Source organism: Falco rusticolus, chromosome 7, assembly GCF_015220075.1.
Source record: "Falco rusticolus isolate bFalRus1 chromosome 7, bFalRus1.pri, whole genome shotgun sequence".
Lineage (NCBI taxonomy): Eukaryota > Metazoa > Chordata > Aves > Falconiformes > Falconidae > Falco > Falco rusticolus.
In genome coordinates this window covers 69,879,413-69,905,453 of record NC_051193.1, presented here as the reverse complement: position 1 = coordinate 69,905,453, position 26,041 = coordinate 69,879,413, and the positions used below count along the sequence as shown (strand labels likewise).

The following is a 26,041-nucleotide window of genomic DNA, read 5'->3' as shown; positions in this document are numbered from 1 at the left end:
TTTGTTTGTGAAGTAATCATTTATTATGCAAACACCAGAACTTCATTATTTCAAATTTTATTAAATATGTACATGTTATTACTATTTAAAAGAATGAGTATCATTCCAAGATCTGCAAACTTCTCTCTAGCTTTGAGAGCTGTGGCAGAGCCTGTATTAATGCTAGTTTGAAAGCTGTAAGCTAATGCAGTGTCACTGTGAATGACACAGCACCGCCTTTGAAGGCAAAACTTCATCAGCTGTATTCTTTAGTTACAATACAATCAAAAAAAAAAATCTTTCCTGACATTAATATATTTGTACATTGTTTAAATTTCCCAACTCTGTCCAACTTGTAGGATGGAAGCAAAGAATTCTGTCACGTTTAGGATTCTCAGATGCTGAAGAAGGGAATTCGTACCAGAAACATCTGACGGTAAAGGCTGTTTAAAGGCAGAGAAGGGGCACAGGAAGCAAAGAGAAAGATGCGTCCATCTCCTCTGCTGGTATCCAGCCAGGAGGTCTTAATATTTTTCTTGCTTAGGGTCCCATAGCCTCAGTGAGGATAATGCTTCCTATCAGTGACCCCTCTTCCCATCACCTCTCCACTAAACTGGTAGGTCAGCTTCTTCTTGACTTTCTTGACTTCCCCTGTCTTGCCATAGTTTCTCAAAGCCCGTGCCATCTTCTGGTAGGTCATTTTCTTGCGATTGCCCTTCTGGATGCCCCAGCGATGCGCCAGTGCCTCTTTGTGTTTGGAGGAGAACTGGAAAGTACCTTTTTCCTTGTCCACCCACCAGATGCTGTCCTTCATGTCTCCACTGCGAAGAAGGTCCAGAAGGAACTGATACAGACGTATCTTTTTCTTGCTGCCTGCATGAGAGTCAGAGAAGAAAGGCAGTGGAGCACTAGTATTAGTGTGTAGTTTCTGCTGAAACAGCAGAATGTATATAATTCATATAACTTATCTTATAGCTAGCTTTTCAGTCACGTAACTTGTTCGGTTTGCAACATTTATAACAACAGACAGTGTTACACTATGAGGACACAAAGTGGATTGATGTACCAAGAAGAAAAAACAAGAATAAGGAATTCCAAAGGCTAACCTCTTGTTTTGAAATTAATTTGCTAATTTGAAGCTACATGAAAAACATTGCTAATTTGAAACCAATCTGAAGCTAATTTGGGCAGGTGATACAGAACCTGACTTTTGAGTACTGAGCAAACAGAACTAAATATTTTTAAAAATCAGTTCCTTGGCCTTCTTGCCTTGGTTTTCCCATCTGTTAATGGAAATTGGAGTAGAAATGGCAAAACCCATTTCCATTCAGGAAGCCTGAATAGGCAGGGCAGAAGGAGGAAGCTGGGAGTACATGAAGAAATGAGATTTGGGATATAGACACAGTTATGGTCATAAAAGATTTGGAGAACAGGAGAGCTCAAGGAATCAGGAAAAGTGAAGCTTTGATGTTGGGATAAAATACTAGCACAGCAGTTGTACAGTTTTACTCATTATCATCATAGTAATTTAACAGCTGCTCAGCACATAGCTTGACAAAGTCCCTCTGTCTTCACTCACCTGTTTCTCCATGCATAATTCCAGGCCCAGGGTCCACACCATCAGTTTCCCCATCTGACACCTCCAGTGGGGGGCTCTGCCTCTCTATGTCCTCCTCATCAGAACTGGGCTGCGGTGGAGAGGAGTACTGTAGGCACATCCGGGGCAAATAGGACACCTTTGGGAGAAAAGAGGAGTAGAGGGAGGTGGTAGTGATAGCGAGTGGGGCATTGAGATAAAAAAGGTAATGGCATGGAGAGAGTTACAGAGGAAAGGGGGAGAAAGTAAGAGGGATATGAGATTGTTCAGGGTAATATTAAGAGATTTAGTTGTTGACATTTATAATAAATACTATGCAATTAAGAAACACTTCCAGCTAACAGTCAATGCTTACACATGTACAAAGATGCATCTTTACAAGAGGGAAGGAGGACTAAAGTTGTGAAAGTCCAAACTTTCCCACCTCTTATATCCTATGCAAGTGATATTGCCCCTTTCCCCCCATACCTCCCCAAAGCTAGCATTCTTCCTAATGAGTTTCTCATCCCTCTTGCCTATCCCCGATGTAAACCTGCTCTTGAGAACAGCTATTTTTCTAGCACAGGCCTTCTGGAACTACTCTTTTAAATTTGAAAGAGCTGAACAGTTCTGCCCTAGCATGGCTGCTTTGACTGGCTTTGGCTCTGTTGTCCTCTTCCTTTCTCAGGCATAGTACCTTCTGAGAGCACTGAACCCCTGAGGACTGCATCCGACTCTGGAGATGGGCTTACATGGATCTGTCAGCTTCCTGTCCTGAATTTCCCTCGTGAGGAGGGGAATAGCCTCAGCCCTAAGGTAAAGGATATGTCATATCGGCTCACATTCTCTTTTCCTAAGTCGCTATCTGAAAATTCCCCACTAATGGGGATTTCTCATCGGCACACTAGCAAGCCAATTTTTGTGCTAAATTCTCTTGCCCTTATATAGAGGTCTCATCAGGAGCAGTGTGGAATATACCTTAGCTCTGTGAATTCTCAGTTGCAGTCTGGTTCCTTGGGGATCATGACTAGTTGCCATGAATTATTGCAGCTTATTTAAGATTGAGAAACAGATCAGTCTGAGGAGCAGGGAGTATGAACCCGATTCCTACCTTAAAAAAACCCACAAACCCAACCAACATCCCCCAAACCCAGCAGCATATAGAATGTGTTTTTCGTGAAATGGGCCAGGTTGATAGTCCTGGAAGGTGAGCTGCTTTTGAACTGCTCTTCCTTCCCTCTACCAAGAAAGGGCATCCTGAGCCAGATCCCTTTCCCAGGGGACCGTAGGCGCTGGGGCAGGCAGTGGGTGTTACCTTCATGAGTCACACCACCCACTCCATGAGTGGTGCTTCTCAGGCGAGGTTTGCACCAGCTTGAAATGTCCCAATAAGGAGCGTGCACGGGGCTGGTTTTGGGGTGCAGCAGCTGGCGGTTAGTGAGTTGGCAGATAGGCTGGAGCCGATCTGGCAGGAAGGCCAGGATTGAGTAAGAGTGTGTGTAAGCTTCCTGCCGGATCCCTGAGAGCGAAACTTCAGCCTCACCACAGTCACCTTCAGTGTTTTACAGTTAAGAAAGCTGCGGCCTCAGGGGTAGGAAGGAAGGGAGAGACAGTAGTGCCATGGGGGAAGGGGAATGAGGAGGTAGGACAATGTCTTACAGGGGAAGGGAACAGGGACTGGTGCCCCTGCAGAGAAAAAGGTTTTGGAAACCTGGAGTGCATTGTGACTGTGTGTGTGGAGTAAGGAAACCACTCCTCTGGGACTGGAGGGGCCGGCGGGAGGGTGCTGTGGAGGAGCAGGGGAATGGTGTCTCGCAAGCAAAAGGAGTTGCAGAGGCCAACCTGAGGGGTTGAGTAAGCTTCCCCCACGCTGTCCCCACTTTCCCTGTCTGCTGTAGTTTTGCTTACACTTACTTTGCTCCTGAAACTCAGCAGAAGTTAATACGTAGAGACTCACAGACTTATGTTATGCAGAGGACCTGCTGCTGGGTTTGAAAGACCCAGGTTACTAATACAGTTCTGGAGAGAGAAAGCTTAAGAAACTGCTAGCTGCTTTCCATATTCTGGTGTTAGCTCAGGATCGATGCCATCCATTTGTGATTTTCCTCTTTCTAAAGCTGTTCACAGCTTTCCACCCCTTTCTTTCATTCTCCCTCTGGAATAACTGGTCTTTTCTTAATTTATTATTTGTGAGACCACCTGTTGGCAGGCTAACAAAAGTTTCAAAAGAAATCTTGTCCAACAATAGTTCGACCCTCAAACTTGATTCCACAAAATAATGTGATATCAATAGAAAATTAGAGAAATATCTTTGCATATTCTGCATTTGCAAACTGTAGCTCTGATATTGCATGACAAGCGTGGGTGAGGTTAGTAACTGGCAAATTCAGTGGAGGATTAAAGCTTGCTTCCTGCTTCTGTGTCTTTGAAAATGCCTTAAATTGTATGTGTTGCCTAGGACTGTGGCCGAGACACACAGAGCCCGAACCTCAGAGCATGCCAAGTACCGCTTGCATGAGCTACTGTAGGTTAAAGTAAAAAGCCAAAGATCCTCAGCTGGTAAGGAAAAGGAGGGCAATGGTGAATTCTGCCTGCTACTGTCTTCTGCAGCTTGGTACGGGGTGGGGCGGAGAGAGCACAGTGCTCTTTATCAGAAGCTGTAACCAAATTAATTCTCTGCCTATTGTCCTGAAATGAAAGATGATAACTAAGTAGAATGAAGTGGGATAAGCAGAAGCACGCTCTCTTGGTTTTTGGTGGTGCTTCCAAAGACATCCATAAAGGGGATAATCTTTATTCTTTGCCTCTGGTTGGAGGTAGCGGTCAGTCATTGTCTATTAATAGTTGCAGTGAGCAATTGAAATTACTTGAACCTTCCCACAGACTGCTTTTCCACGAACATTTTTCATATTTGTCACTTTCTGTTCTTAATTCTTTGTTTATAGATACATCTTGTATTCTGTTCCTCACTTTTTTTCTGAGTAGCAGGTGAGAAGTTTGATGGCTTGTAGTCAGTCAGGTTCCTGTTGGCAATGTTAACTTATTCACTCCATTTTTTTCCTTCTTTGTTTTTGATTAATACAGTATTTGTATACAGTTTTGGTTTGCTTTCAAAAAAGAAGACCAAAACGACAATTCCATGCATGCAGTTTCTCTCACAAAACTTGAGCAATGGCACCATTATATCTAGCACTGTATTCAGCAAACACTTTTCTCTGACCTCAGTCCTACTCTATCTTGTATTCAGCACACTGTGTGTAGCTTGCCTGCCTTGGGAAACTCCTTAGCACAAGATCCACCCACCTTTCTTACTGCTCCCAACAATGACTTTGGTCATATCCTTGTAAGACCAAGAGTTAAAAGTGATCTCCACACCCCCTTTGCTTAGTATCTTTGCAGTAGGATGGAACCCCTTATTTGGGGCCCCCCAAGATAAGAAGGACATGGACCTGTTGGAGCGAGTCCAGAGGAGGGCCACAAAGATGGTCAGGGGGCTGGAGCACCTCTCCTATGCAGACAGGCTGAGAGAGTTGGGGTTGTTCAGCCTGGGGAAGAGAAGGCTCTGGTGAGACCTTACAGCAGCCTTCCAGTACGTAAAAAGGCCAACAGGAAAGCTGGAGAGGGAACTTTTACAAGAGCATGTAGTGACAGAACAAAGGGGAATGGTTTTAAACTGAAAGAGGGTACGTTTAGATTAGACATTAGGAAGAAATTCTTCCCTGTGAGGGTGGCGAGGCACTGGCAGAGGCTGCCCAGAGCAGCTGTGGGTGCCCCATCCCTGGCGGTGTCCCAGGCCAGGCTGGACGGGCTGGGGGCAACCTGGGCTGGTGGGAGGTGTCCCTGCCCGTGGCAGGGGGTGGGAGCTAGGTGACCTTTAAGGTCCCTTCCAACCCGAACCATTCCGTGATTCTAATTTCTGCTTTAGTGAGAATTCACTGGCACTTTGGTGACTGTCTTTACAGCACAATGGAGTGTCTCTTTTTACTGGCTTCATGCAACATCTGAGCAGAGACAAGACAGCGTGATTTGGCTTGTGACTTATTTACTTTCAGGTAAAAAGACAAGCAGATTGTCCTCAACCTGCTTCATTGTGGTAAAGTTACCACTGATGTGTCTTTGTTAGTGTTTCTTGTACAGGTTATGTGAGATTGTCAGGGTTGCTTGGAAATATTTAAAATTTCCCGATTACTTTGAGACTCAGAATACTTCCCAGTAGTCGTGTATACCCTTGCTAGACAGTTCCTCTGCAGAATTTCAAAACACTCGACTTTCATTCCAAATTAAACAAAATTTTGAGATTTCAAAACCCTCCACACTGCAGTTATCTTTTTAGGCACAGTTCGAGGAACATGTCTCCTCATTATCCAGATAAAAAGAATGCTTAAACCACATTTGTCCTGAGAATGAAGAGTTTTAAATCAAGTGCTTGTGCAGTAGGAACTTGTGTAATTCATTTCAGCAATCTTTTTCACGTAAGAGTGTGCATTCTCTGATGCATTATTTTCCTTACCATAACTATCATCCTAAATTCTGAGTAAGGGGTGGTAACCATACCTGATGGTTGAGTCCGATGTGTGTGGTTGGGATTGCAGAGTCCAAGACATGCATTTGTTCAATTTCCATGTGCCTGTACAGCTGCTGCAGCTGGGGAGGCTGTACGCTCTGCAGTTCCGTGAAGTGATTGTCTCCAAAGGTCTCAAACTCACTGTGCATGTGGTGTGGATGATAGTCCCAGTAATGATCTAAAGAAAATAAAAATAGTTTGTCTTTACAAGATTAAGAAACATGACATTTACCTGTCCTTCACTGGTTCCTACTCCTGTCACTGTCCTTTCCGCCCTCTCCACACCATCCCTGTTGACCTGACTGCCTCTGGTGACAATTTATATAGATCCCTGTAAAGTTTCTTTTCCTAATCTCATAAATGCCTGTGGCTGGAAAGTAATACTTAGGCCACTTTAATTAGGAGAATAGTCTTAGATGGAGAGACGGATTTCACTGATAATTTAACACAAAAGGCAGTAACACTGGCACCTTTCTCAAGAAGAGACCATAACAATCTTACAATTTCATTCCTGAGGCAACAAATTCTACTGGTTTACATATTGTCATGCTCTTATTATGCTCTTCCTCATGGCATGGAAAAGAGGAGACAGAGAAAATTTACAGATTATTCTGCAGTTATTTTCACTCTTTATTTTAGTCTGCTAACAAATTGCAGGAATGCTGCAGAAAAGTCGTGGCACTTTGCTAGATATTTCATGCTAGATAAACATGTGTTGGCATGTCACACATTTTTCAGTACCAATACCAGAGAATAAAAGATAAACTGTTGTGGCAGTCTGGTGTACACTGTTTACAGTGAGGCTAAATCCTGATGCAGACTCTTTCTCTACCTTTTTAATCTCTTTAGTATATTTGAAATTTCTGTGACAATTCAGATTTTTTTCAAAATCATAAAAAAGTACTCAGATAACCACTATCCTGTTTCTTGATTTATTTGCTTTTGCAATTAAACTCCGTATCATGCTCAGTTTTAGATTTCTGGTTTTTTAGTTCAATACAAGCCTCCAAAATTTTTAGAATTTCATATTTGCTGCTGAAAATTTAAAATCTACTAGAGGAAACATGAAGTATTGCAAATTACATTTCTCTCTTACATACGGTAGCTACATGCATAATTATGCACATATTTGTGTGCACTCTTCTTAAAAAATCAAAGTCAACATCACATCCTCTGCTCTGACTGAAATAGGAACTAATTGTCCATAGTTTAACTTTTCATGCACCATTTTATGCATGGTCAAATTTTCTTTCTGATATGCAGTGTAACAGTTTAAAATTATATCTTTACTATTCTGAGTTTTCTGCCCTTGTATTATTATAAATCATTTCTGTCCTACCCTTCACATGTTCTCAGGTTGCTATCATGTACCCTTGCAGTTCTACTCCTAATTATCACTTAACCCAGCTGCATGTATTTAACTCTTGGTCTTTCAATTTAAATCAGTATATTCACCCCTCTAATCATACTTGTGCACTTCTCCAACCTCCCCCCCCAGCTGTTGACACTGATAATGCGGTGGACAGAACTGAACATGCTGTTCCCAGTGTAGTTGCACTGAATTTATAGAGAAGTAATTGTCTTGTTCGGCAATATGATGTTATTGTGTATGACATTATCTGGATACTAATGTGCTGTGAATATGTTTACTAAAATACTAGTTTCATTCCTTCTCTCAGCTTCTATCTCCTCCTCCTTCCCCACTTATTTCTAAAAATGAGGTCTAATCTCACTGAGGATTTGAAATCCGGGATAGTGACTTTGAACGTGGCTGCTTTTAGAGGGAACTCAGCAATACGGACCCAGCACTTGCTGCATTACTTTGTAATTTCATTGCTTCGTTGTAATAGCGCTTTCTGTGGGCTATGCATGGATTTTATAGCTGAGAGTTACAGCTACAATGCACAGTAGCACTTCTTCATGTTGTAGTGCTAGAGAAAGATTTTGTTTTCTCTGGTTAAAAAAGCGGGTTTTATGGGTGCAGAGTACCCAGGTACTTTTACATTCACATCTGCTCCGACCCAGGAAACGGCAGCATGTGTGTGGGTTTGAATCCACAGGTCACCGAAGGCTGTGTCCTGGTAGGAGGCTTTGGGCACTTTCAATATGAAACTTTTTTGTATAGTTGGAAGACTAAGCCACAGTAACTCATGCCTTTTCTGGGTTAAATTACTGTAGATTTCTCTACAGAGAGCCAACCACTGAGGCCCTGTGCACCGCGGGCAGCCCCGTATAATAAACTGTTGAGAATGCATTGCAGGAGTAATCTGCACTCTCGTTCCTTAGAACGATCTGGCTCTGCTCCTTGTGGAGAAAGTCCTCTGTCAGGTGGCAATGTACAGTCTCAAAGACCTCTTGTCTTTGACAATCTACTACAGCAAATGAGGTCAATGCATAACTGTGAGGATGACAAAGCCCAGGCAAAAGTCTCTGAGGTAGTCAATGGCAGGTCTTCAGCTGTAGAATGTCTCACTGGTACTAACTGGTGGTCAAGACGGAACACAGTACGTTTCCAACATGCACAGCCGTGAGTATTTGTGCATGCTCTGAGAGCTACTTTTGATTCTTCTTAAATATATTTTTATTGGCAGCCATGTTTTTATACTTCAAGATACCTCTTAGTTTTTTGGAGCCTGTGACAAGGTTCCTGCTGCCTCCAGAACTGTTCTTTTAAACCCTTCCTTGGGAAAGAAATTAAACTGTAGGCCACTATTTATACATACTTGTGTTAATCGTTATGTAATATTTAGCCTAGTCATTACTGAATTCCTTTTTTTATGGATTAGGTGCTGTTGTAGAAATACTGTAACAGAATACTACTAATAGCACAGCATTTAGGGACTTACAGTGACCATGTAATACTGATAAAATACAAAACACATCTATGTCAGAAATTATTTCAACACGAGCTTATGTCCAAATACTCAAGTTGTGACAGGAGGAAAAGTCCATATTTCTTTCTCAATTATCTATAATTTCACAGTGATGCTTAGAAAAACCAATATTGGTTTAGAGAAATTCTGAATTCCATCTCCACAAGTCCCTCTGCAGTTAACCATCCTGGCTAAGTTGCTGCACATAAAAACCAAAATAAAATAAATAAATTCTAAATATCTCTGTCTGCAGTTATTAGAGTTAGCAGCAGCTATTTACTTCTTTGTTAGTGTTATGTCAGTAATGCATAGTAAATCTGTTTGTTTCTCAAAAACATAGAGGTGGAAGGGAGAGGAAAGAAAGGAGAGAAGAATTCTAGAAATGGAAAGTGTCTATTCTTTGGGTAAAAGAAAATATCATTAAAACCTAAGCTGTAGCTACACAGTGCAGTCATTATGAGAAATTTCATGTGAAGTGAAAGAGGATGTGAAAAAAATTCTCTCTTATAGAGACATGGAGATCATGTTTGTTTTGGTCTTCTATAGAGTGAAAGGTTAGAGGAAGGACAATCATGAATTCTGAACTCCCTCCCATGACAGAGAGGATGTTGGCCTGTTGGGAAGCAATAGCGGACCTAGAGGCATTGTGTTAATTTTCACCATGGAGGTAGATTCTTACTCTGCCAGTGGGAAAACATAACTAAACTCTGAGTCATCTTCTGACCAACGTAAATTACTTTGCTCCTCCTTTGATAGATGAATAATGTTAGAACCAGCGGTTAGCAAATGAAATAGGCTTAAGGTATTTATTATAAAGTGGAATAGCAGGCTAAATCTGCATCATGCAGTGCAAGAAATCATGCAGAAATGCATGAGCCAGCTCTTGAACCGGAAACATGACAGCCCTGTCAGCACGGCGCTCTGCCTGCTCGGGGACGGCGTGGTGACGTGGCTGTGCTCGTGAGGGCTGAGCTAGTGTCTCTGAGGGCTTCTGCTCTGTGCTGCATGGATTTTCCAACTCATTTTGGACCAGGAGAGGGTTTCTCACGCAGCGCCACATTGCACAGCATAGATGTTCCCACTGTGTTTTGCTCATCCGAAAAAACAAGGCAAGAAAAAACCCACAGAGGAAATGAGTAAAATGTCGAAGGACACTGGAAAATGAATGTCTTGATTCCCTACAGAACTGCGCTCTGTTGAGTGAAATGCTCTGCTTATAGGCCGTGCAGCAATCTTGCCTATAACAACAGTAGGACTTCATTAGCTCTCACTTTACAAACTTCATGAGTTTAATAATGCCAAATGTTTGAAAATCTCTGAGTCAGTCCCCAGTGAATCATGAGAACAGCTTTGCAGCAAGGGAATTTTTTAATGAAGTTTGGAGTTCTTTCTGTTTTCCATGTAGCCTTTAAGACTAAGGTACACACATTTGGACTTCCCTCCACTTCTCTGTGGGCTAAAATCCTAACAAAATCAAAGCTGAAATTCTTAAATGATCATATTGCTCCAGGAGGTGGCATAACAATAAAATCCAAAATAATGCAATCTAGTAAGTTCCATGAGGCTAGCAACAAAGTGAACAAGGGTGAGCATTTAGCTTCATACAAAAAGTGATTTTTACTAAACCAATGATGTTTAGTAATAAGGAGACAAAGCTGCAGTGGAATTTTGTAATTACTAAGGTTGCGTTAGTGTTACAAAATACGCTGTGTTACATTTACAGACTTACTAGCATACAAGCGCAGGGTAGAGTGATGGACTAATGCATGATCACTTGAGATAGCTTCTGTCCTGCACAACTGTGTCTCTGTGTTTATTACAGTATTTACAAAATAGTTAGACTACAGTATACAAAATAAATGCAAATAATGCATGTTGTGATGAACATATGAATGCTTTTATGTTGTGTTTTTGCTTGTTAAATTTAGTGTTCACTTATTGGCAACTATCTCCTACATATTGAATTAGTGGCACATGTGTGTGTACTTCACTGCCTACTCGCGTAAACATTGTTGCCTTCAGCATTATGTTCTGGAAAAGTGACAGTGATGTATGTAGCACAGATCTACAGATTAAGATATTCACATCTACCTTTCACAAAATTAATTTGCTGGCAGTGAGAGAGAGGTAGTCTGACACTTGAGCAAGACCTTCTATTTCTTTAGCAGTCCCTTATCAGCAAAGTCAGAGTATTACTCTGTCTTGTATCTATTTACTTTATCTGGTAAAGATACAGTAAATAGATACCCCCTCTCTGAGGTCAATAGTGGTATTGAGTAGACCTGCAAAAATATTTTTTATGTATTGCCAGTACCCCAAGCTGAACTCCCCTCTTACAATTCTGTCCTACTTATTTCTTCTTTTTTCCTATCTAATCATGTTCTCAGCTCTTTCACTTCGCTGCTATCACTGCAGCACCTTATTTATTCTTTATCCCTGTCATTTTTCAATCATTATGCTTTTATCCACGTTGTTCTGAACACTTAGTACATATTTCTAAAAGTAGTTTGTGACGTCCCTTTCTGCACAGATCTTCTCAAGACCCACTACTTCTGTCCTGTTAAAATGAAAGCCAAAGTTGGGTTTTTCAATGTTTACAGGAAAGAAGCAAAATGTGTTAATTTGTTTTTTTCACTCCACCTTGTATTCTTTAGTTGTTCATTCCTCTTTTGGACTGTGAGCAATTCAGGAAAGCATAGGGCATATTAGTTATTAGACACAACCAACTACTTTACAGGTGCTTTCATAAATAGTTGATTGAAATGTGCAGGCTGGGATTAAGTTGCCTCTTCCATAACCAAATGAAGGAGTGAAAACATCAAGCCATGTTTTTTAGGGTCTTAAGGACAAGCACAGCACAAGTTTAGGAAGAGACATATTTCTGTTCAGAGTGGGTGTTTAGGTACTACTGAGGCCATAACCCACACATGTGACTTTTGAGTTTTTGTTGTGTTCATTATGATGAGTAAAAACAGGTTAATGATCTGAGCAGTGTAGCTGAGGAACAGCCTCCCAACAGAAAAATGGGCAGTAAACCAGATGGGATGATGAGATTATGAAAGATAAAGGATATTTTTGCTTGAGGTAGCCTAGATTTAATGCCAGAAAAGCTATTTCCCAGTGCTTTTTCCTACGTGGCATCTTTTATAGTTATTGCTTGTCACAATTGCCTTTTGAGATAATAAATGTTATCCTCATTTTATGGGTGTGTAAACAGGTACAGGTTATAATGTAAAAACCCTGAATTTCCATCTGGAATTTGCTGGGTTTGATTAATGTGACTTGACAGATGCCATGAGATAGCTTATAAAAACTGAATTAATTCTTTGTCTCCAGGCATTAAGAATATCATAGGTGTTTCCTGAATGCAACATAGAGAACAAATTTAGATAGAAAACTCTTTCAGTTAAATGCTCAGATCAATCCTACTCTGCAACTTGCTGCCACTTAAGGGAGATTCTGTTGCCACAGATAAAACAGCGCTTTGCTGTGAAGTTGTTAGATGTCTTAAATTAAGCAGTGATGGTCTAGTTGCTATATCAGTGGGAGTCTTTTAGGGAAACTCCAGGATCTGAAGGGACTGCCACAAGTGATACAGTAGAACGGTGCTTTTCCTTCCTGAGTCAATATTGACTCCGATATTTCCAGGGTGGTGTTGCTGGACCATTGTATTGCACAGCAGACAAAGCTGACGAAGCAAGACTTTCCCCTCTGTATTGATTTAGAGTCCAGTGCCCAGATGATGTGAAAATACAAAGACACCAAAGCTTTGAATTCACGTATATAAATTGAAGCAATAAATAATCACATGGTATTTTAATATTTAGCTAAGTTTACTTACAAACAGCTACAAGGAAGTTTTACATAGATTTAGAGAGAGGAAGTACTTGGGTGTACTGGAGGAAGAGTGAAAGTTAAAGCTAGGTGTGGCAGCACGCAAAAGAGAGAGAAATCTATGGAGTTGAAAAAGGCCAAATACCAAAGAAACAATTAAAATGAATGCACAAGCAGAGTATCTAGACCTAAGTCAAACAGGAATTGGAGATGGGAACACAAGAAAAGAAATACACTATTGCAAATTCATGGCCTTAGAGAGTTCTGGAACAAGCAGAACGCTTTTGATCTGCAGAGGAAAGTAAAACCACAGTGAGGATAATGGAGGGTAGAGATCATGAGATCCCTTCTTCCTGGGAATGCAGTGAATGTCCTGGAAACAACTTGCACCATTCAGTGCTTTCTAAAACTCTTTCAGAGAAACTTTGTGGCAGTTGCTAGGTTGGAACGGTGCCATTAAGCAGAATAAAATATTGTTGCTTTCTGATTTGAAAGTATGTGCCTATACCTTATAGATCACAACATGTTTGTTCTTTTCCTAATGTCCTAAATCTTTCTTGTGATATCCCATGGGACTTTATGCTCCAAGGAGATATTTTTTAACTTACCACCATGACTCTCTCCATCACTGTTGAGATATTGGTAGTAGTCATGGGGCTGTCGGTAGAGGTCTGACTCATAGGGTACCATATCTTCAGAGGGCTGTAAAGAGGACAGGAAATTTTAGAAAGGTAAGTTTACACAAATCCCTTCAAAATTATTCATATAGTTAGTGAAGGGGAGATGCCAACACATTTTGTATTGCCTAGGGAAAGAAGGGGGAGGCTTCAAGTTCTTTTTGAATCAGCAGGAATAAAATTCTGGACACCAAACACCAGCTTGCAAAAAAACCCAAAAACCCAACAAACCAACAAAGCAATCCTGCATAGCAGAACTTGTCCTGTGGTATTACACAAGTTCTTCATATCCTGCCCTCCAGCCTTCTGCAGATGCTACTTAGAGAGCTGTCTTGGGCATCAGGCCCAAGCCAAGATGCCACCACACTGGCACAGCAGGGAGACCTTTTCCTTGGTAGTGACAGACATTTATTATTAGTATTATTCCTCCTGTACACAAGACAAAGCAGACATTTGTCCTGCCTAAGCATGTTATGCTGAGTGTTTCTAGGAGGTCTCACTAAATGGTGACAGTTTGTAGGAGGGTAATGATGTTGACAGAAGGCATAAAAATATTTTCTTTCTTGTTTTTTTGTCCAGGATGGACTGTAAATGCTTGCGGCTTCAGTTAGCTGTGCAGGGCTGTTAGATATGCACAGAGAAGACTTAAAAAATCCAAATGTAGGGCAGATACTGAGTTGTGACCTACTGGTTGCTTAGCTGTAGAATTAAAGTCCTATCAATCTTCTTAAAACGGGTGACATAGGGTAACTTTCCCACTTGTCTTCCTCCCCGCACCTAGTTCTCCAATGTTAATACTGTTTAACAACTGTTAACAACTTCTGTTGTTTTGGTAAAGGTGGTCTGTTTCTTATTAGCTGTGCACAATTCTGTGGCTTCATTTAATGTTTGGTTTTGTCTTTTTCCAGAAGGAAGAGTTAGAGCAGGGCTTTGCTAAACTTTTGTTGGATTAAGTTTGTTACAGTATTTTCTCCCAATCTGAAAAAATTCTTACAGTCTCAACAGCAATGTAAAACTCAAATACCTTCTTGCTTTTTGTTCTGAAAGGAAATTATTTCTAGTAGGTACTAATAGAAACATTATTCTTCTTTCAGTGACTTCAGCATAACTAACTTTAAAGGACAAATATTTAAAACAATATTATAACTTAGATGGTGGACATATTTTTTATGTTCATGTTTATATGTTCATATGCCCAGCTGTATGTCCCAAATCCTTATCTCCCTTCATAAATCTGTCTCATTTTTGGACCACCAGCATTTTGTAAGCTGAGACTGTGGTGACAGCGTGCCAGAAATGCAGGCAAGTTTCTCTTTTTCTTCCTCCTCCAGACTAATGGAGAACATGCCACCTAAGGTAGCAGCTCCCGTTAAAATCCAGATGGAGGTGGTAGATAAGCAGCTGGCAAAAGGAAAAGACTTCTGGTGAAAACTCCATCAGAGTTGCCATTGCTCATTACCTCTACTCTTTAATTCTTCTAGTTAACTCCTTCCGTTTATTCTGTTGGAATCTGGAGATTTAAAGATTGTCCTTTTCTAGGGATGTGATTTCTATGATGACATTGAAGAAATTAGGGCAAGAAAAAGAGAGACTTATTCCCAGAGGTTTAAGATGTTAGACCACAAAAAAATAGAAAATCCTTTTAGAAATTACTTTGGACCTCAGTAGATCCTTAGTAGCAGCTGCATGCTGTATTAGCGTATCATATTAAAATGCACTGGTAAGACTTCCTAAAATGCTGTAACTTCCAGAACACACATTAATTGGGCATCACATCCATGGAATATTCAAAGCCTCAGGAGCAAACCCATTGGCTGGCTGTCAGCTCCCAATGTAATCTGTGGGGGGGGATAATTGTTTCGGGGAAATCTTAAGAAGATGATAACTCACCATAAAGACAATCAAAGGGAAAGATTAAGGAGGAAATCATCATCTAATTGTATCCATAGCAGGGATGCTAGTGAAGGGACTCCTCTTATTTCTGGTCTCCAGAGGACATAGGTGCAGTCTCCCTTTTCAAATCAATACGATTCCAATAGAATTGCCCTTCATCTACACAGAGATTTAATGGGATGTATTTTTCAGATTTCAGAGGGGTGGTTAAAGGGGACAGTACAGCATGGATTGTCTCTGATTCTTCTGGTTTTCCTCTACATATTTTCTTTGTGTTTTCTCTAACTGTGACTGTTATATATGCATTCAGTCCGCCACATTCCTTAGACCTGTGCTACAGTCTGATCTCTGACAAGGAAAAGTAATGAGACTGTGTTTTGCTTTCTTCAGGATAAAGTTATGAATGGAATTTCTACTTTTCATTATCTTTGCAAATTAATTCACCCCATCCCCCATTTCCTTTCCATAAATACATGGTTCCTGTTAAATCATATCAACTTGAAGGATGTATGAAGTTTTTCAGGATTATTAATTTGTCATAAATCAAAGGAAAGCACTTATATTCTGTGAAAAGAGAGACCTCAACATTGAAATGGAAAATGCACATCATACTAGTTGGCAGAAACAGAAATTTAAAAAGTCATATAAATGTATATAGTTTAAAAGAAAAATCTTTGTTTCTTTTCAACTAAAATACTAGAAACTGACTGAAAATCTGAAAATTTTCTTATCTAAATGCACCAGAATTTGTAGCTCCAGTAAATATTTAGCCAAAAGTAAACAAATTTCCAAAGAAACCAGCCTCCTGTCAACCTAGGCTTCATTTGCTGTGTATAAAATTCCCACTGCTACAACAAAAGCTCTATCACTCCTATCTTTACAGAAGTATAGCTTGGCAGGAAGGCCAAGCGTCAGTCCAAAAGTAGATAAACAACACATATTTTAGGCAAGGGAGAGAACATTTGACTTTTCCTAATTGTGCTCCTCCTTTGTTGTCTCTTCTTCTGTAAGATGAAGATTTTCCAAACTCCCCCATTTCAGTCTAATACACTGTAACAGGCAATAGTGTCCCACAGTCTGAGAGCTGAGAATGATTTCTGCTGTTCAAAACCCAGTTTTCCTAGGTCAGATGTGTATTCAATGGCGAGAGCTAAAGGAAGGTGTGTTAAACAGACTCTAAATAAAGTGATTCCCTTAATATTTACAGTTCTGGCTGACTGCAGAGTGAGTTGCAGATACTCAATATCTATAAACCAGCCTGCTTTTACGTAGATCATAGTGGGTTTGCATACTCTGTTTTGAAAGTCTGGGACTTAAAATCTCTTTACTATGGATTGTGGGAATTTTCTTCCTTGAATTTGTTTTCTGCTTGGTGATCCGTTTGAAAAAATATGTATGCGTATGTTCTCGTTAGCTCCTGCAACCTGGACCAATCTATCCCCACAAAGGACTTGAACTGGTACCACTTTCCATCTTGGTGTCTGATCTTCAAGGGGACGGTAATTAACATGCAAAGACATATATTAAATATTTAAAAGCGTATGTATCATAAACTTTGTTAGATGGTGGTCAAAGGAGACAGTACAGCATGGATTCTCTCTGATTATCCTATGGGAAGGTGGGATATTTTCCTGTATTCATTACATTCATTGAAGAACCTGTTTTCAGTCCCTCTGGTGGTTTTTTTTTTTTTAGTTTTATTAAAAGCTTTTTCTCTAGTTAGAGAGAAGAGTTTTCACCATGTGCTGCTGTTGCCTCTTGTACCAGTCTTTACCCACTTGTCCCATCCTCCTCTGGAACCTCCCCACCCACACACCCATTTCATCATCTTACTAACAGCGCTTCCATGACACAGAACTGTTGTTTCCCCTGACAAAAAGCAAAGGATGGCTTATGTTGCAATTAATATTTAACTGGTGTCAATGGCTATTTTTCTAGCAATTGTTTTCATGTCAAATAGTGACAGAAAGCTTTGTAAGAAACTCACACCTGTCACCTGAAGTTGGTATCTCCTTTCATATGTGCCATGGAATACAGTATGAACCGTATTCCAACCTCAGGCAAGAGGTCAACAAACAATACTTTATCTGTCACAGAGTTTGATCAAAGGATCTTCCTTGTTTGCCCTGAAAATCACGGGAAAAGCCACAAAACTACCTGGAGGAAGCTTGGTTGGCATGGGTTAAGAGACTTAAGGGGACTCAACTGAATAGCAATCTGAAAATTCTTGTTAATCACCAAGACTTTGTCAGATGATTTCAGGTGATTGTAAATTCGCTGAATGCAGATCTCTTTTTGTTATCCTGACATAACTCTTCACTGGCATGTGATTCAGAAATACTCCACACAATTTCCGATGGTGTGCTGCTGAGGCAAGTTTTAAGGCTAAGATTGACTGTATTTCCTTGGAAAAAAATTACACTATAACTATTTTAGAAAAGGTGAGTAAAAATATTAGCATGATCACTCGTTGGGCCAGCCTCGCTGGACCACGCTGGCAGCAGGGTTATGTGGAATGGAGTGCTGCTGTGGGGCATTCTCCCTGTCCTACAACCAAACTTCCATTCAAAGCTGGGATTTCTGCAGGTGGCTGCTGAGGGATTCACACAGAACTGGGGCCAAAGGTGTTCGACTCCGTTATTTCTCAGCCCATAGCACAGCTAGATTCTGTTGTACACTGGAAGACAGGGGCCCAGCGTGCGGAACTTTTCCCTACAAAATTCCTCATCTTCAGAAAAAGATGCGATGCTCCTAAACCATTTCAGCAGCGTTGCCCAAGTGAAGGGTAAGCGTTCCCTAGTGTAGTCAAGAGGAAGGCAGTTGCTGACCCACCCTCAACTGAAAGGGGAGGAGCAGGCGAGGGAAGTATTGCTGCACAGAAACCCCTGTGCAGAAAAATGTCACCCCCCTGAAAAAGTCCCAGGAGGCACAGACATTTGTAACAATGCCATGTGGGGCTGCAAGTGGCAGTGCTGCAAGTACGCTTAAAACAATTTTGAAAGTACAAACCACAAAATTACTTATTATTGGACATTTTAATGACAAAAATAAAAACCAAATTGCCCTGTCAAAAGCTTCTGTAAGACAATTGTATTCTCACTGCCTATTGTATCATTCATCTGTATAGAGTTCAGTCAGAATATTAACTGCAACACAAATCAGAATATGGGCCAGACTGTGTTAGATTTTTCGCTCCACTTATTCAGTGTATGCACTGGAATTCAATACTGGAAAAACAAAAGGGTCCAAAAAAGTTGGCTATGAGTGAATAAGTAGACAGAAAATTAAAAATGTATATTTTTATTTAATGGAGATGCTGGTTTCTGGGGTAGTTGAGGACAAGGTTTGGGTTTCTTTTAAATTTTTTTTAAGCCCAATAAGTAACATATTGAGAAATCTCCGTCTACTTTTTTCATATTCTCAGTTTCTTTTCAGATTTCTATCCTGACGCATTTACAGTACATCCACTGGGCAACTCAGTGTATTTAAGAAAAAGAAAACAGGTTTTTAGGATCTTCTCACCCTTTGGGTAGATGCAGGCTTTCAGCAATACTGATGAACTGCTACCATAAAGGGTCTCTCAAAAAGAAGACATACATTTTCAGTCAACATGGATACCAAACGTGAAAGGAATTCAAGGGGCCATCTTTCTGGGTGGAACATAAGGAAACATGTCTTTAGGCTTCATTAGATGGGACAAGACAAAAAGAAAACTTAATACAAGTTCTGTTACAAGGGCTCTTGGATCTGCATTGTCTTCTTCTGTTTTCTGAACATATATAGTAATTACTGTAAGTCAACTACTACATAAAAAGCCAAGGAAAACACCTTGTCAGACATCTCTTCGGCTTCTACAAACAAAAAAAAATCTAGTGAGGGCCTCATTTACCCATTTTTACTCATTCCACTTAGATATTTCCCATTAAGGTTTGTTTCTGAACAACAGGTTAGTGACATTACATTCTTCATAAAGAATAATTTCCAAACTCACCGTGTGATAAATTACAGCGGTGTAACAATGCTTCAGAGTTAAAGAAAGGATAGAAATACAGAAAAGTTTGATCTTAGAGAAAACACTGAAAGACCAAATTAAAGGCCGTGTTGTTTCCGCCCTCATTCGCCAATTGCTTTTTCAGAGCAAGTGAATTCAGTTCAAGAGAAGCTGAAGTTAGATTCTAAAATGCCATCATTTCAAAAAGCACAGAGTCCTAAAATCTGCAGCATGTAAAATCAGCATTCAGCAACTCTTCTCTCTCAGACTGGTAGATAGTTAAATACATAAACTGTGTCAGAGGCTCCAGACTATTAAGAATTACAACCTGAAGAAAGACTCGGCCTTACATTATGAAGACAGCACTGAAGAAAAAAATTTACGGAGTTGCTATACGCACCCTGTGCAGAAATACCATACATTTAATCTGTGAAAACAAATGGAGATCAAAATCAGATACAAGTTTAGGGAGGAAATGTTAATTTCCCATTCATTGCAATGTTGTCACTAGCTTTATATATTGACCTAAGCCCAACTTCCTGGCATTACAAATACAGACCAAAACAGAGATATTCTCAAGTAATAAAACCTGGTTTACTTTGTCTTTCGCTGCTAAGCCAAATGATCCATATTAGGAATATAAATCCCATATACTTACAGGGGGAATGAGGGGAAATCCTTCCATTTTGCAAGCTTGCAACATTCAGCCAACTTCTCAGTGAATTTTTCTTAATTCAGTTTTTGAACATCCAGAATAACTGACTTGAAAAAATCTCATGAAACAAAAAAAAAAAAAAAAAAAGTGCAAGAAAGAGTTAAAAAAAAAGGGGGAAAAGTGAGATCCTTGGACTCCGTGAAGTCCCTTTGCAGTGATGGATCTCAGGATCGAAGCACCCTAACAAGTTTTCATAGTTTGTTCTAACAGGTTCTGAGGTGAACTTCTTCCCGAGTCGTGTGTGAAGTTCCTGATTTTATCAAATGTCTGTAGAGGGGAGATAGCCCTTGGTCTATTAGTGCGCTGTGACATCACAGCTTTTAGCCCGTTTGCATAAATCTCGTCGGCAGGGAGCTGCTGCGCTGCAACAGGAAGCCTGCCCCAGCCAGATCTGCCATGGGCAGGTGCTCGCTGTGCAGCCAGCACCCCAGAGCCCCGGCCTCTACCAATAAACAAGCACATGGGTGCAGTGCTCGGTGGAAGACTATGTGTTTCCCACTGTAGATCAACCATAACGATGCTGCTGCTCTCTGGTTTAATGATTTCTCATAAAGATGCAGTCCTGATAACTGTGTGGACAGTTCAGTGGCAGAGACTTGTTTTAACAATAGTCGCATGTTGGAATTAAGTGGCAATACTTAGCAGAAATGGGGAAAAAAAAAAAGTACTTCAAATTTCAAAATTTGAAAAAAAAAGTATTTCAAATACACAGTCTTAGGTTTCTACAAAACACTGAAGTTAAGCCTATGAGACTTTCTTCATAAACTTCGCAATAGAGCAAAACGATTCAGTGAAAGACACTTGGCCCTCATATTTGTTTCTTATGATTTCTTATTTTCTACCTCCTGCAAGGAGAAAGCAGGTTTGGAAAAAGAGAAATGGTTACATGTCCCATGTAATGACTTGACTTCTCTCAGATCCTGACTGCCTTTTAACAGTGAGTAGAGTGCAAGATTTGTGGAGTTGCATCTAAACAGTCAGATGCCAAAATTTCTTGTAGATGTTTTGCGTTCTCCCTTCTCTTTATCCCATTGTTTTGCTTGCATTTGGCTGGACTGGACAAATGCCCTTCATACTGAAGTTCTGGCAGTGGAAGGGGTGAGTTGGCCATGGGGCAGCATATAGAGGATGGGGCTTTGCTGCAAGGGGAGAATGTTTTCATTCTGCAAAATGCTTCTTGCTTTGCAGTCAGTTACTAATGTCTTGGAAAAGTGAAGTTTCTTTGTCTGGCTGTTCCCCTTCAATCTATGCCCATGTGCCACAGGTTCTGCTTTTGAAAGTAGCCTGTTCACCACTCACCTGGGTCTATGTGTGAGGGGGAATTTCAGCCACTACAGGCTTCCTCCCTCGTACACTGGTAAAACCAGAGCCCACTTACAAGTTCCTCTCATTCCCCACCCTAAGGAACTCAACAAGCATACCATATTAGCAATGGGATAAAATCAAGAACATGATGGGGGATTAACTCTTGAAGCCCCAAACTGAATTTCACCAACATCAGTTGATATGTAGGCATTTCCTTCTTATTCATCCCATGAACTCTTGATTTTAACCTAGAAATAAGCAAGCTGCTGAACAGTTTGCTTTTGTCTCTAAGATGGTTCTGGAGTCTCCCCTTGCATACCAGCCTGGAAGTGATCAGAACCACCTGGGGGGAAAGGAGAGAAGTGCAGTACGGTCCTGATGATAAAATTCAGTGCAAACAGAGGAGAAGGGAGTGAACAATAGCATATACAAATCTTAAGGTGGGTAATTGGATAGCAGGCAATAAAAGTAGTTGTGCAAATAGTGCATCTGTTTAAAAGGCTCTTCAGAACAAAGAAGGTACGCTGATTCATTGTACACTGAAAGATACCTTAAGCAGCTACTGGAAGGTTTCAAAACGTAGTGCTTTACACAGAGAGGCTTCTATTAAAGTGGAATGCAACTGTATTTCATACGCTGGAGGATATTTCTGCCCTGTCTCTTAGCACAGGAAATGACCTAATAAGGACAGATGTCTTGCACCCGCCGCTGCGCTCAGGGAATGCTAGATTACCACTAGTAACAATATTCAACTTTGGTTAGCTTCTTGCTGTTACGTATCACTGGTGTTCTATCCTGTGTGATCACAGAACCCTCACTCCCGAAGGAAGGCCTGATAGAGGTGATGCTTCTGGCCCGGATCCGTGCAGTACCCGGTCAGATGGTACTTACATGCAGAAAACAGATGAAGTTACTGAACAATAGTACAGAACTGGTTTCCAGAGGCCTATGGATGTGAACTGCTACTCAGAGAGTGTAATCTGTCCTTCAGAAAGGCTTTTGAAGTAGGGTAGGGATCCTTCTCCATGACAGGAATTGTGAGGACTAGAGAAAAACCTGCTGAGTTGAAAGATTAAGTTTCTGAAAGATTATTTCTGAAAACATTCAACATTCATATTAATCTGAGAGATTTTCCCTCTAAGCAGCACATCACTGGGTGCATTTTTTTGAAACAGTTCTTCCCCTACCTCTACTCATTTATTCTTCAAGCTACTTCTAACCACAAGCTACCATAGCAAAAGGGTTTCAATTCACAGCCACATCACAGAGAGGTCCCGTTACCTCAAACCTTGTTTGGTGCTTGAAAGATAATTTTTCCCCCTACTAAAACCACATACGACATCACTCATCCTGAAGTCTTTTTATCAGAAACAGGTGTTCATATAGATTCTGCTACTGAGTTTTCTTGTAAGAGTAAGACAAGACCTCTAAGCAAGGAATTCCCTTGTATGTTCCATATTTTCCCAGAGCCATGTTTTCCATTGAATTTGTTCTATCTAGTGGTAGTATGGCTTGTGGGTCTTGTACACCATCCTTTAACGCCAAATATCCATTCAGACAACATGGGCTGGGGGGGGGGCTGCCCACTTCTCTTAAGACACCCTATGAGGTCTGGAGCTCTAGAACACAATCTTCTGCATTTAACTCTTTGTTACTGCTACTGAGTTGAAGATACGAGTTGAAATATCTTTGTTGCATTTTTCCATAACAGGAGAGTAGGAGCCAGAAACTGGCTGCTGCGGGTTACTGGCTGAGAAGAATTTGTTACCACTTTTCCTTGTGTAGTGCTTCACCTTAGCATCCTTAACACTCTGAATGTACTCCACTGAAATATGTGCTCTCCCTTCCACTGTGACAGGAGCTCACTGATGTTCCCTTGTGATAACCACAGGTTTATTACCACAGCTACATTTGAGGAAAGTCTTTTTCTCACTACGTGGGCATCCCCTCCTACAGTTGATGCAGTTCTCAGTGGCAAAAAAGTGCTTTTGACAGTCCGGTTTTCATGAGTTCCTGAGTTTTATGCAATGGCATCTGAACAAGGACTTTTGCCAGTGGGAATAAAAATGTCATTAAATTGCCAGTGGGAATAAAAGTGTCATAAAAATGTCATTAAAATATTACAGTCTTAACTAACTGCACTAAATTGGCAAAGATTTTCAAGCATAGGCTAGACTAAATCCATACCAGAATGAAGATAATAATTTTCTTTGGGAGGAGAAGGAGGAATAATTTGAGTCAGTACTAATCCAGAAAGACTCGTGGATTTTTTTCCGAACCATTATGATATGCAATCACTTACAGAAATGAAAAGCACTTCATTTCCCATTTTATTAGTAAAACTGTCCATAAAGCAGAATTCAGCAAAGAAGAAAATCTCCCTTTGACAATTTATATGGCTTCAAGATCTGTTTCCATCTCAGCTACATTTTTTTATTTACTGTATTTGGAAAAAAATCTGTTTTGGCTTTAAGGTGTGCTCAAATATCTGTAAGATTTGGTGTCAGTTTTTAATAATCTGAATTCTGCGAGCAACAGATTTTCAATTTGCACATTCCTGCTCATTTATAGTCATCCAATCTCTCAAAACTTTAGCATCATTTCAAGCAATTAACATGGAAGAGTGCTATAATACCATCTACTCTTGAAGTCTACGTACAGCCTACACACTACGTACAGTCAGTAGCAGCAGTAAGACGCAAGCAGTGTTGTCTGACATCCCTTCATACAGTTGTGCCTTGAACCTATAATCCAACTGAGGTTCCCCCCACAAAATCAGATACTTTAATAGCCAAAACTGGACTGTGAGGTTTAGGTGCATCTGAGATCTGGCTCACTAAGAGCATATATGTGGAGGAAAAAGCTGTTGCTGATGAAGGTTCAACAACCACCTGGTATTTCTTTTGTGGGCTGTCAGTTCAGACTGGCTCTAATCTGATGCTATGGACTGAATTCCCGTTTGTAGCTGGAGTCCTGAGCCACATCTTCAATTTGAAAAGAATCCAGTTTATGTGCCTTAAAACTGCTATCTAGTGCAAATTAAAGTACAGTAAGCAGGGAGGATCAGGAGATTAATTTTAGAAGTGCACTTATGATCTGAACTGAATTGCTGATCTACACCCACCATTACAGAGGATTTCTTTTTCTGGGTCTGTAGTTACCACTGTCAAGTTGTCTCAGAAATAGTTCTGCTGTATGGAGTTTGATGTGGATATTTAGGCAGCAGTTTTTTCTTGAGAGTGCAGCTGTGTCTAGGCAGAAGTCTTGCTCTCCTAATGTAAACAATGCTTTCCAGACTTGCGTCTTTTTAGGATTATATCTCTTAGTAATCTCTCAAAATTCTAAAGAGAAAAACGCTCTTCACAAATAACCAGGTCTTTAGGTAGCCCATGGGTTTACAACTGTGCTTCCTGTTCTTGGCCACCGACTTTGTGTCTGGAATTTTGCATTAACAGAGGAACTGAAGTCCTAAAAGCCCAAAGTCCTCGAGTGCTTTTCACACATCCTCACAGCCAGACATTTGGCTGTAGAAGAGGTGAAGCATGCGTGCAAGCCTCATGTCCCAGCTTTGTGTGTATGACTAGGACAGACAGGTACGTATGATGTAGTATATTATCTATAGAAAAATTTTTCTTGCAGAAGTAATTACTGATAAGAAAAATTGTGTTTGATATAATTATGTTTCATTCTTTTGTAACTGTAAAGGTCATCTTTACTATGTAATTCACATGCAGTTACATTCTTTAGTCTTCAGTTTTGCTTTCTTGCCTGTAGGTTTTTTCAGATGCCTTGAAATCTGCAGGGTCTGGTAAAAAGCTGACATCTTTCACTAATCTGGTAGAAAAAAATTGTCTAGAGGTAAGAAGCTCCATCTTAAGCTGTTCAGGTTTTTAGAAGCACAGTCTGCTGACTGCTTTCACAAGTGCTACATCAGCCATGTAAAGACCGCAGGCCCGTTGAAGGAGTTGCTGATTTTTTCATTTGGTTGCAGTCATTTTGCTCTGTATTTTGGCACTGTATGTTTTGTAAAGTTGTTCTGCTAACAAGATAGGGGTTGATACTTTATTTCCTCCCTCCTGTTGTTCTCGCAGCTGTGGTTATTTGTCTTCTAATTTTTCAGTCTTTTTTTCATACAAGCAAGCAATTTTCTGTACCTACAGTCCAATATTTGACTGTACTGAACTGTATTTAACTCTTCTTGTTGTGCCAGAAGTTTTACATCAACATCAAACAATTACATTAGTGTGTTATACTATACATTTAACAAAGACTAAGGAGGACCAGTTGTGTGAAGGCTCTTAAAAGGACTTAAAAATCTGTTTTTGTTGCGATAATTGAGAGAATACAGTGGAGGAGAAATACAAAAGGGAGCGTTTGAACAGTATTTTGATCCGCTCTTGCACTTAAGACAGGGAAAAGGGAATCGAGGAGGGCCTAAGAGAAGGAGACTGCTATGGTTCAGGCCATTGGTGGGTGAAAGTTTAGGCAATGAAAGTGAAAAAAAAGTTGATCTTACAGGTGTCCTTGCAAGAGGAAGCTGCACATCCTTGATAAAGCCTGCTCATGTAGGTTGTCGTAGTGTCAGAGAGAACACCCAAGTGACAGTGAGAGTCAGAAGAGTAACTTTGCTAAAA

General features: G+C 40.4%; 1 protein-coding gene across 3 annotated transcripts; it reads right to left on the bottom strand.

Moving 5' to 3' along the window:
- On the bottom strand, window positions 1-20,427 carry SPI1 (Spi-1 proto-oncogene). Of its 3 annotated transcripts, XM_037395376.1 has the most exons (6): window positions 20,046-20,427; window positions 13,435-13,528; window positions 6,110-6,297; window positions 5,005-5,100; window positions 1,559-1,715; window positions 1-852 (listed from the first exon to the last, which is right to left on the bottom strand). In XM_037395376.1, the coding sequence occupies exons 1-6, from the start codon at window positions 20,088-20,090 to the stop codon at window positions 536-538; spliced, it is 897 nt and encodes a 298-aa protein (XP_037251273.1). In that variant the 5' UTR covers window positions 20,091-20,427; the 3' UTR covers window positions 1-535. The 3 variants fall into 3 exon arrangements, with proteins under 3 accessions (XP_037251273.1, XP_037251274.1, XP_037251275.1); XM_037395377.1 differs by lacking the exon at window positions 5,005-5,100 and having other exon boundaries at window positions 20,046-20,417; XM_037395378.1 differs by lacking the exons at window positions 5,005-5,100; window positions 20,046-20,427 and adding an exon at window positions 18,919-19,027.
- Window positions 20,428-26,041: the final 5,614 nt, after the last annotated feature.

Excerpts from the sequence above, each read along its gene's own strand:
- SPI1 (XM_037395376.1), bottom strand. The coding sequence starts at position 20,090 with ATGTTGCAAGCTTGCAAAATGGAAGGATTTCCCCTCATTCCCCCT. Across the intron at positions 13,529-20,045 it reads GATTTCCCCTCATTCCCCCT|CCCTCTGAAGATATGGTACC; the intron begins GTAAGTATATGG and ends TCCTCTTTACAG. Across the intron at positions 6,298-13,434 it reads TGATGGAGAGAGTCATGGTG|ATCATTACTGGGACTATCAT; the intron begins GTAAGTTAAAAA and ends TATTTTCTTTAG.